The sequence below is a fragment of the Bos taurus genome, chromosome 2 (assembly GCF_002263795.3).
Source record: "Bos taurus isolate L1 Dominette 01449 registration number 42190680 breed Hereford chromosome 2, ARS-UCD2.0, whole genome shotgun sequence".
NCBI classification, from domain to species: domain Eukaryota; kingdom Metazoa; phylum Chordata; class Mammalia; order Artiodactyla; family Bovidae; genus Bos; species Bos taurus.
The window spans coordinates 97,813,566-97,825,880 of NC_037329.1; the positions used below are offsets into that span (position 1 = coordinate 97,813,566).

The following is a 12,315-nucleotide window of genomic DNA, read 5'->3' on the forward strand; positions in this document are numbered from 1 at the left end:
TCCTTCCCTTTTTTGTCTGAATTCCAGTCTCTAATCTCTAAATGCTGTGGCATTTAAAATATATTTTCTTAGATGTTATGGAGGCTAAGTAAACTTTAAATGCTAATCTTTTACTGGGAAAGGGAAGAGTAGGATTTTGTCTACTGTTTATATCCCTGTTTCCTATAAATGCTTTATGGCTCCTTCAGTACTGGCTTCATGCATTCCTCAGCACAAGGCGGTCACCGGGTGAAAATGGCTATGCTGTGTGCCTTCTGTTCCCCCTCCAGATTTCTCTAACCATAATAAAATTAAAACTAAAAGTATAGATAAAAGCAAAGGAAATACAAATTCATTTCCTATAGTTTCACCCAGTACTTTTACTTAAAACTTTTATTTTGAAATCTATGTTGAAATACACTTTTTTTGTACTTTGAGATGAGTGACAGAAATTTTTATTGTATTACTGAATGGCCTTTTGTTCCCCTATCCTTTAAGAAATACCATTAAATATGTATTTACTGAACGACTGAGCGACTTCACTTTGACTTTTCACTTTCATGCATTGGAGAAGGAAATGGCAACCCACTCCAGTGTTCTTGCCTAGAGAATTCCAGGGATAGGGGAGCCTGGTGGGCTGCCGTCTACGGGGTTGCACAGAGTCGGACATGACTGAAGCGACTTAGCATGTATTTCATTAGGATATGCATACATATTAATTGTATATGGTGCTTCCCCGGTGGCTCAAGTGTAAAGAATCCACCCGCAATGCAAAAGAGTCGGACATGACTTAGCAACTAAACAACATATTTATACACTCCAAGTCTTCATGCTGAAATGAGAAAAGAAATCATTTGTGCCAGGATTGTCTTCTAACATTGTCTAAATTTTTCTAGCTTATAAATTACTTTCTTGCATTTTGTGTAAGGTCTTTGGTTTTTGTAGACAGTTGACTCATACCAGTTCTGCCAAGACCCATATTTACTTCTCTAAAATCCAGATTGTTTGCCAGAGTAATTAATATTGCTTAGTGACTCAGAAACACCAAGGATGATTTCACTTCAATTTAGAAAGTTTTGTTTGCTTTTATACTTATGGTTTTACCTTTTTATTTGACAAAACAGTGGAAATCAGCCATTTCTCATTCCGAAGATTAAAATTTTTAGGGAATTGGTTTTCTCTAGAGAGGTGCTTAGGGCAAACACCATGGTCTTCTGGTTGGTGTTATATTGCACCCCGATAGTCACGTATCACAAATCCTGCACATGACAGAAATATTACATGACATGGGGAGAACTAAACTGAAACCACCTTTTATATGCAACTCCAATTTGATATAGACCCAAAATTACTTCTGCGTGCATTACTTCTATTATTAATTTCTCTGGTTGTTTATTACTAATGTATCCTCTGCACACAGTTAAGCCAGACTTTGATGTTCCAAATATAAACATGTTAGCATCATATTTTTAGGGAGAATATATTAGCTGAGCTGTATTTCCAAGGGAATGTTCTATAATTTAATCATTGATATGTGCATTCCATGAAACACTAACTGTATCATTTATATAAAGCAACTAAATACTAAATCTATAAACCTGATCCATTTCTTAGAATGAGCCTCTCTATCCATAGAGAAAACTTTGATGCTTTTGATTCTTCCTTGGAATAATCATCGTGAAAGTACCATTATGTTTTGGCATTTAACACTCCCTGAGTGACATGTATTTCTTTTCTTGCACCATTTTTTTCTCACAATCTCAGATTACTGAATAAAAGTGAAAGCGGACTGCCTCTATTTCATTTTCTCTACCCAATTATTTTTAAGACTTTTTATTACCTACTTCCTTCTGGTGTTCTACAAGCAATAAACTCATTATAGATGTAAAACAATGAAGCATACTATGTTACATCACTTTTCATGTTCAAACCATTTCACATTGACTAACTTCTTTTCTCTACCTTAATGGGAGGTAGATGGTAAGTATTAACCTCCCTTTACGGCCAAGGGAACTGAGGTAACATTTAGATGTCAATGAAGAATCCATTCCAGTGAAAGCTTTGCTTGGTATTTGGGAAAAACTTGTTTCTACTTTTGTGCATATGGTAATCGAATACTTAATCTTTCCAGTTTAAGACACATATTAAAATGTATAATTAATAAGGAGATGTCATTTCAAACTTGCCAGCAACTTAGTCTGTATTGCTTATCAGAATTTATTGCATTGTTCCTTTGAGGTAATTTTCCATCTACATAGAAAGGTCATTTATGGTACAAGGTTATATATGTATAAAAACAATGTACATTGATCTTTTTGAACTTGATATTCAGGAGAATAAGAAAGTCTAAAAAAACACCTGTTTTGAAAACTCTATGGAATTTCGTGTATCCCAAATGGCCTAATTATTTCAGAAAAACTATGATAAACTCCATTTGGGAATCATTGAATTTTCTTCTAGTGGAAATATGACTAAGACTTTTAAAAATGACACGTGACTGTGTCAACCATGTAATGATTAACTATAGGGGAAACGTCTGATTGTCCATCTTGCCACCGACTTCTCTCCCTACAACTGCAGGGAGATTTTGTTTAGGGAGCTCATTTTTTTTTTAAATGGCAATGAATGCATACAGTCTTTTCCTTTTCATGGACAGTTGCTGATGCTGCATTCCTCTGTGGAATATTTTACTGTAAAAATTATTTGTAGATGACTCTCCTTTCGCAAAGGCAAAGCCGAAATTAATCACATTGGCATCATCCACAGGATTACAATGTTCTCTGGGGCACAGTATATTTCTTTTTTTCACCTCCACTCCCATTATAAACCCCTATTATACATATGCATGCAGAATGAAAAAGGATCATGGGTCCATGACAGTGTTTTCAGCTTCACCCAATACTAAAATAGGGACCACTGCTGGTAGCCATTTTTGCATATAAAAGACACACATACACAGTAAATTTGGGAGGAGCAGGTTGTTACTTTTACAAATTGTGTGCTATATTTGGGTGCAACTATTTGATAGTAATTAAGCTACTCAGTTGTAATGACAGCTTAATTTCTTTGCCAGCCTTATCAATCTAAAATCATTTTAAAAGACATTTTCATTGTCTACCTATGTGACTATTTACTCAGTCACAGACTTCAGGCTGCAAACATGTGTTGAATGTGACCCTTCACCCAAATGGATTCTGTGTCTGATGTGTTTGATATTTGTCCATCTTATTTTCATGTAAGTTGAAATATTTTAAAAGGTGTTCCCATCCATGTGATAGAGTTGTTCGTGTTTGTTCGTCACCACCTTTCTCCTTACCCTTGAAAAAAAAAATTGAGATTAGCATATGATGTGTTAAACCTTTTGGTGGCTTCCAAACCAGGGGTGTGATTGAATCAATGTTTTGCTGAATGACAGACTGGCATCAGTGATTGAAAACAGAATCTCAATTTTGGCAGCTTGGGGCTACAAGGCCTCGTGTCCTACTTCCTAAACCTCTGAAAATTCCCATCCCAGGGGTCCTTTCCTAACCCTCCTTCAAAGATAATGGTATCTTTGAAGTGACTGTTTCCTGTAAGTGATTTTGACTAACACCCACCAGAAGATTGTCTCATTTGCCTGCTCCGGGCACGCTAACACTGGTGATGCTCTTGACAGGGTGGCAAGTGTGCAGAGTGAACCTGGCCAACAGAACCTTCTCATTCAGCAGCCACTGGGGAGGAAGAGGGGCCTGAGGCAGGTAAGCAACCCTGAAAGGGCAGGGGAGACATGCTATGAAAGGGCGGTTCTATTCAATTTTTAGTGTATATTAAGACTCTATTTTATGTGTATTAAGACTCTGTTTTACCTGAAATATTTATTCCCCACCTGAAATAAGCAGTACAGAGCAACTTTAAAACATGGTAAGTGCTTGGGCAAAGTGGAGAGTTTGGGGCTTCTATTTTTAGCTCTAAATCTTAGTAGCAAACCTGGTTACTTGGTGAAATAAGTGGGCTTATGTTTTTATTTGCTCCCTATTCAGAAACCATTGCCAGTGAAACTACTGACCACGGAAGATTTGTTATAAAGTTCACTGAAGGCCTCTTTCTGTAGAGAGGCAGAGACAGTCATCCTTTCTTCCTCATTTCAAGATTAATGATTCTATTTAAAACTGAAATTGAAGTAAAGATTATTCTTAAAAATTTCCTTTGGTAGGGTGGGTTTCCTTTATGTTACCATCTAAATAAAAATCTAAATGAGGCTTTGTGCTGTGGCTTTGATGGGAACATCCCAGCACTGATCTGGAGGCTGGACATTTTCCCAGAATCTGGGGTGTTTTTCATCAGTCTTTCCTTCAAAGTTAGAATATATTCAGCTACAGCTTTTGGATGAGCAAAGGCTGACTAGTAAGCAATCATTGCTAGTTTTGTATCCTGAAATTCTTACTATAACTATTTTAATTTATATTAATGTTCTTAAGCTATATAAAGGGGTAATAATCGTTAAGATAGAATATAGGATTGGTTAAAGGGGATGCCAGAATTATATAAGTACTTGTGTTTAAATATGCAGGAAGCAGTTTATTTTATGGGCTAAGAATATAAGGAACAATCATAAGACTCCAAAGAGATCCTCAAAGAAGAGAACAAACCATAGAATCCTCTGAATTTAGTCTTTCCTCCCAGCAGTTAGATCCTTCCTGCTAGCTTTTTCTTCTGCCTATTCCCTTTAGCTAAGGCGTCCTCTACTGTCACGTCAGAAGACTCAGACTGAACCCAGAAACCGCCACGGGGCTCGGCTGTCAACCACCCGCAGGAGCATTCAACCTAAGACAAAGCCATCCGGTGAGGCCTCCTGTGTCCCTCTGGGTAGACATTGACACAAGGCCTACTGCCCTGCCACACAGCGGGGAAGGCCTTCAGAGACTGAGAGTCATGCAGATAAACACACCTTTGGAAGCCACTAGGAAAAGGGAAGAAGTTTCCCAGGAAACTTGAGTGCCTTTTTTTCCCCTCACCTTCCTCAATCCCATCTCTCTCCTCATGCACCTAGGTAAATGAATAATTCCCTTGTCTTTGGGAATTGTCTTTACAAAAGTCTTTATACTCTTTGCTATGAAAAAACTAAGAAATATTTAATAATAAAATTACTATTGAGGGCTTCCCTGAAGTTCCATGGTTAAGAATCTGTCTGCCAAATGCAGGGGACACAGGTTTAATCCCTGGTCCGGGAAGTCCAAGTTGAACCACAAATGCTATGAAATTTGATGATAGAAGATTGTGTTTTATTTACCCAAGCCAGGAGCTGGGTTTGTTATATGTCTCACCAAAGACAAGGGCATGATGAGTAATAGGAACTTTTAATTCCTGTTGGCAGTTGTTATGAGCGATGACCAAGTTCACTTAATGCTTTGTACTGATCTTGTTTTTATGGAAAAACAATTTATGCAGAAAGGTTCTTTTATGTAAAAATGATTTTTCTACCCATGTGCTACTGTTTGTAAGAAGTGAAGTGAAGTGTTAGTTGCTTAGTCATGCCCAACTCTTTGGGACCCCATGGACTGCAGCCCACCAGGCTCCTCCATCCATGGGATTTTCCAGGCAAGAATACTGGAGTGGGTAGCCATTTCCTTCTCCAGGGGATCTTCCCGACCCAGGGATTAAACCTGGGTCTCCTGCACTGCAGGCAGATTCTTTACCAGCTGAGCTATGAGGAGAGCCCCTAAGAAGGTAAAATCAAAACATGTATCTAATGGCCTAATGTGCTCTCATTTATTGGTAAACGAGCAATGTCTTTACTAAGAAAGGCAGGAGACACTGGTTAAGGCTAATTATTAAGCACTGCCAACCTACTATCCTCCTATTCTGATTTACTGCTCTACTTCCAACCTACAGCGGACCAAAAACGATCTGTGACCTTCATCGAGGCTCAGCCAGAGCCAGCAGGTGCCCCAACAGACACACTTCTTGCTACAGGCCAGCCACAGGGCTGCAGCCCAGCCCCATCCAGAAAACCGGAAGGAATGGACAAACCAGTGCTCACGTCTTCCCCCGCCATTGTTGTTGCTGATCTTCACAGCCTGTCTCCCAAGCAGGTGAGGGCCCTGGAGAAACAAGCAAGTCTTGCTCTTTGCATATGTCTGTATAGGAATGGGGATATGTAAATGTCATCCATATCATTTGAGTCTGAGTCAGTAATGTTTTGTCAGACACTGGTCCTATCCTTATGAAAAAAAAAATCAAGTATATGGCCAAGAATATATCTACTTGAGAAGGAATAAGAGAAGTCTTTATACTCTTTGTTATGAAAAAACTAAGAAATATTTCATAATTAAATGACCACTGAGGGTTTCCCTGGAGGTCCATTGGTTAAGAATCTGCCTGCCAATGCAGGGGACACAGGTTCGATCCTTGGTCCGGGAAGATACCACATGCCACAGAGCATCTAAGCCTGTGTGCCACAACTACCGAGCCCATGCTGCACAGAGGAGAAGCCACCACAGTGAGAAGCCAGTGTACCTCAATGAAAGAGTAGGCCCCACTTGCCACAATTAAGGAAAATCCACGTGCAGCAACACCTAGCACAGTCAAAAATGAATAAGTAAATATATACATAAAATTAAAAAAATAAAATTACCATTGAAAACCAGTATACTATACATGGCTGACAGTTCAATGAAAAAAAATAAAGTTACCAATTTAGATGAAACCTTTAAATACATACTTAGTCACGAAGTCATGTCGGACTCCTTGTGACCCCCCTGGACTGGCTCCCAGGTTCCTCTGTCCATGGGATATCTCAGGCAAGAATTCTGGAATGGGTATCCATTGCCTTCTCCAGGGGATCTTCCCAACCCAGGGATCAAACTCATGTCTCTTGCGTCTCCTATAATGAAGGTGGAGTCTTTACCATCTGAGCCACCAGGGAAGCCCTTTAAACATAGAATCTTCTGAGAGGAACTTTTGTTTTGATCTTTTTTTGTTGCTGTTTAGATATTTTTTTTGTTGTTTTGATCCCACATTCTTCTCATGTGGTATTTAAAGAAAGCTAAGGGGCAATATATTATATACATTTTTAAAGTCTTTAATGGTTAAAATCATTGTAATACCTTTATCTCATTTTACCCTCACAGTCTACAAGGTGAACAGGGCAAAAAATGAGGCTCATGCAGCAGGTTAGAAAACTGAGGCTTAGAAAGTTGAAAGGGCCTATATAAACTCTCACGTATGCTGCTGCTGCTGCTAAGTCGCTTCAGTCGTGTCCGACTCTGTGCGACCCCATAGATAGCAGCCCACCAGGCTCCTCTGTCCATGGGATTCTCCAGGCAAGAACACTGGAGTGGGTTGCCATTTCCTCCTCCAATTCATGAAAGTGAAAAGTCAAAGTGAAGTTGCTCAGTCGTGTCCGACTCCTAGTGACCCCATGGACTGCAGCCCACCAGGCTCCTCTGTCCATGGGATTCTCCAGGCAAGAGTACTGGAGTGGGGTGCCATAAGGTTAAAACTAGGTCCAGCCTTGTGATTCCTTTCCAGTCACAGCTGGACAACAGTAATTTTTGATCCTCTTTCCTGGTATCCATCCTACCTTTCAATGTTACGATCCTTTTGGTCATAGGGTGAGAACTTCCTCGCTGAAGAAGGAGAAAGGAAAGAGGACACAGAAGTACAAGGTGCTACAGCACACAGCCCCCTCTCTACGCAACTCTCAGACCCTGATGACTTCACAGGCCTTGAGACATCCATCCTCCTACAGCACGGAGACACAGTTCTTCATATCAGTGAGGAAAATGGCATGGAGAACCCCCTGCTGGCGAGCCAGTTCCCTTTTACTCCCACTGAGCGGGGGGAGACGGATGTCGACCTAGATGAGTCTCACGTTTAGTTCTGTACCTTTTAAGTGTTGTAGGTGTAGACAAGACGTGGAAGGGATCAGTTTGCTGAAAGTTGAAAACGTTCACTTGGAATATATGAAAACATAGCACTTTACACTCAATGGGTAGCACAAATCCCAGTAGATTTTTCTGCCAATGTGCATATTGTTTCATGAACATCGTTAAAAAATCAATGGCTAAGATGGTTTGGTTGTGTAAAGACCATGAAATCCAGGAAGGAATAAAGGGACAGAGCCATTTCACTGCACATTGTTTATGATTCAAGAAGCCTTGAGCAATTAAAAATGTATAATATTACAGAGCTGCTTACCTAGGAATATTAAGAAGTAATGTATTCTAAAAAACTAATGCAATTTTTTGAGGTTACATAATACATCTCATGCAAATGTTTATTTTTCTAATTTTAAAAACATTAAATCAGGTGGCTATACAAGTAGCAATTTACATAAAAAATAATCAAAAGGAAAATATTAGTTTGGGAAAACTAAATATTAATAGCAAATAAATCTGCAGCCATTTTTTTTTGGATCAAAAATATAACCATTTAGAAGAAAAAATACTATTTTTAGAACTATGAACTTTTCAATTTATTTTTTAACTGTCATTTTCATTACATATTGTAAATCAAAATGCTAATGCCATAAGATCATTCCATTTCATAATCAACACAGAGAATATTCTAGAAATTATCAGACATAATTCTGAATTAAGAAGACATAAATAGCCTATGATAAAAATTAAATATAAATATAATAGCTAGAAAGAGATGGTATTCCTACTTCTAGCCCTGATGACATCAATGCCAACATTGGAAAATATCAGGAAATGTAGTTATTTTCCCTTATAGTGTCCTGTGCCTGCCCTTAAGGGCATATTTTCAGATATTAAGATTAGTGTTATTAGAATTGGTTCAATAAAATAACTTTTCTCAATGTTAACAGATTTATATGATCCTTTAGATGTTAAGCTTATGAAGAAAAAATATAAAGTGTGCAATTTCTTTATAGACACAGTCAGCTTGTGTATTTTACTTTAACTTGACATTCAGTTACTTCAAGAAAAGTATAAAACTTAGGAGGCTCATGAGGCCATATCTAGTGTGTTATTAATCCTATAGTAGGGCTTGGCATCTTACAGTTCAAGATTAAATTTCAAAACTTTAACAATTTATATTAGAAAATTGTTACATAACTTCTAAGCATATAAAAATTCATATACATACCTAAATTGGTATGGTGGTGGGGTTTGTGTGTGTGTTTTCTAGCACTCAAGCTACAGTTTAGACTATAATTACATTGCAATGAATTTAGAACCCATTCTGTACACTTAAACTTTGACTATGTTGGTTATGAAATGTATATGTATATATAAAGGAGACCTATTAAACCCACCCAAATCACAAAGGAAAATTATTTTCCTGTTAGCATTGCTTATTAAACAGGCATTGTTTGTTATTGTGATTTATATTTTCCAATATAATTTGGGATTTTGGTCTCATTCACAGTAGAATGAAAGATATCTGTGAGTTAAAGGACAAAACTAAACATTGCAAATCTAAACATTCAGAAAACAGAGGTGGTAAATGACCTCTTCTACATTTTACAATATTTTCAGGACATTTATGCTTAATGCTGAGTTCTCAAATGCAGAAATACACATAAAGAAGTGGTTTTATAATTCTTGCTAAGGTGATATATTTCATCTGCTTAAAATTATGCTGCTCCCTTAGTGTTAGAGGCCTTATGTTTGGTAATTACAAATGTCTGGGCTATATGAGTCTCCTGTATGTGCGTGTTTTGTTCCAGTTCCTTGATGCTTGACTCAAATTCTCTGTGTATAATTGTATCAAATATTTAAAAAGTAAAAGGGTCGAAGAAAATTGTTAAACATCTGACCAGAATCCTATATACCTTTATATATATATTTGAAAAGTAATAGACTGTGTTGAACATGACTATGCTGACCTGTCTGCCTTTTAGCCTGATTCCTTCACTTTAGTGTTATGGAAGTCTGTTGGAAACTTTTCCAATAAGCTAAGTAATGTTGTACCTTGCAAAAAAGCCTCCACTCTGACAAACAGGGCCTTATAGAATAGGAATGTTTTCATATTGGGACTATGGAGATTTTACAGATGTATACATCTGTTCCATTTAAGGTGCCCTTAAATGTGTTGAATGTAATGTGTTAAATGTCTGTGTGTAATTGCTAAAATACATGTATGTGCATAAGATTGTCACAAGATGTATTCTCAGGAATACTGTTCCCTGGATTTTGAAGGAATAATTATTTTAAAAAAAAGTTGGAGAAGATTAGAAAAAGATCAAGATAAGTAACAATTTTTTATAATTCAAAATATTATTGAGTATATGACTAAAAGTTAATTATTACATATGATAAATATAGTATTGGTAATACTAGATCATTTCTTAAGCTATGATACTTAACAATATTTATCTTGTTCAGAGGAAAATAAAAACAGACACCTACTTCCCATGTACAAAAAAATTGGATTCAACCAAGGGACTGCTCTTCTGAAATTAACTTTTGAGAGACCTTGGAATGAGCATGTGTCCTCCACAATAGTGGGTGTAGATTTACTCAGATTCAATTAAAGCAGTTCAAATTCTGGATACACCATTTTATACAACAAAATATTTAACTTCTGTTTTTCAGTATTTGCTGCTTTCTGTAATTCTTTTAGGTAAGTTTTATTTCTTTTTTCCAAAAATGAAACTGAGTTATTGAGTGCATTGGGACAAGGCACTTAGAGCTATAGTGTCAAAAGGCATAAATGGGGATAACAATACTGGGAGAAAAATCCGTAGAATTTGGGGGTCTGGTTTGGGCTTGTTGAGTAGGCTGGAAGTAATGTGTTTACTAGTTCAAGCCTCCAAGAGTACTCTGGGCAGAATACCAAGAGTACTTTCTTTAGTATTTGTCCCTTTAATCAATTTAAAACATTCTCTACTCTGCTGTCCAGCTCTGAGAGTATCTGAACAGGAATAGAGTATATGTTGGGACCAACAGGGAAAAAAAGGTCATAAATAGAATGACAGTCCAATATAAAACTAAATACCCTTTGTCAAGTTATACAGAGACTTTAATAGTCTCCGTAATTAGCTGCTATCACACCGAGTTTTGCTGTTGCCCTGTCACCTCACACTTCCAAGTCCATGGCCTTGTCTTGGCAGTGACTAGAAAGTCTCACTTCCTCATTTACTTCAGTGGGTCCTAACTGCACCTTTTCAGAAACAAAGTTTGCTTTGACACTCAGGAGAATAAAAATAAGTTAGAGCAGAATGTATTTGGAAAAACTTAAGACAAATTTACTTATGTTGTTTTAGGATCATTTAGGATTACAGATCAATGTACCTCCATATTTTTCAAAAGTCACTGTGACTGCAGGATGAAAATCCTTTATTAGCCATTTTACAGGTAAAAGCAAAAGATTGACTACACAGCCGATTTCCCTCAGATTACTATAAAGTTTGTTATGAATACTGAATGACCAAAGAGCATGGAAAAAATGCATATGAATAAATATTGAAATGTTTATGAAAGATATTTATGAAAGATAAGACTTCTGTGTTTGAATATGCACATATAATAAAATAAATCTAAAAATATTTAAGATGCCTGATTGAGTTTCATTCCTCATTTTTCAACACAGGAAATAGGTTAACTCATTCAGAAAAGTGTTCATTTTAGACCCTGAGGTGTGCTTTGTTTTGGACCCCTGGAGCTCATCTTGACACTCCTCCTCAACCCTCATAGTCTGGCCTGAAGTCACCTTTCAGTTCAATACCTCTAATTCCTCCCTCTTCCAAATGAGCTCCATTCTACTCATGCTTTCCATCCTTAACTTTCAAAATTAAGGAGAATGGGCACACTGGGAGACAAATACCCCAGTATGACTTCTCTGCTTAAGTATGATCATTTGGAAGGACTGGTAGATTTCCCAAGAGGAATGTTAAGGGCCAGGTTATTCTCTGAATGTGGCCAGAACCCCATGGGATCCAACTTTACCATCACAGTTCTGTCTTTTATACAAAGTGCCTTATCCTTAAACTCAAAGTAATGCTCTTACTAAACTTTTTTTTTCCCATGTGAATTTGTTACTGGAAAAATTGTGTTCCTCTCTTTGTGGGAGTCAAGCCAAAAGACACAACCAAGTCAAAGATTCGAGAAGGAAGGATGTATTACTTTCAGCAATAAAGAACAGTGAGAATCTTTCCCAAAGCAGCGTCTCCCCAACTGGGAAAGTGGGTAATGTGTTTTTTCTCTTTTGGTTTGGGGGTGTGTGTGTGTGTGTGTTAAGTTTTAAGCTAAGGGTACATGTGTATTCAGGAAGGGGCTTGGTGGGTAGACAGTCCCTGATTTAGTGATTAAAGACATCAGGGTCAGAAAAGGTAAACAGCATCATTTCTTAGGTTCCAACTGATCTGGTGGTTGAGGCTTCAGGCTAATC

The 12,315-nt window shown here is 37.5% G+C and overlaps 1 protein-coding gene across 12 annotated transcripts in view; it reads left to right on the top strand.

Annotated features, from left to right (window-relative positions):
• Positions 1 to 11,473, top strand: part of UNC80 (unc-80 homolog, NALCN channel complex subunit) — a 230,571-nt gene extending 219,098 nt beyond the window's left edge. For 11 of the 12 annotated variants that reach the window (XM_059875640.1, XM_024976253.2, XM_059875654.1 and 8 more), the window contains 4 exons: positions 3,635 to 3,716; positions 4,689 to 4,800; positions 5,851 to 6,050; positions 7,571 to 11,473. In XM_059875640.1, the coding sequence (XP_059731623.1) occupies positions 3,635 to 3,716; positions 4,689 to 4,800; positions 5,851 to 6,050; positions 7,571 to 7,837 (661 nt within the window). In that variant the 3' untranslated portion in view covers positions 7,838 to 11,473. The remainder of the gene's footprint in view (positions 1 to 3,634; positions 3,717 to 4,688; positions 4,801 to 5,850; positions 6,051 to 7,570) is intronic. The other variant, NM_001206563.1, reaches the window with a different exon arrangement.
• The last annotated feature ends 842 nt before the right edge of the window (positions 11,474 to 12,315 follow it).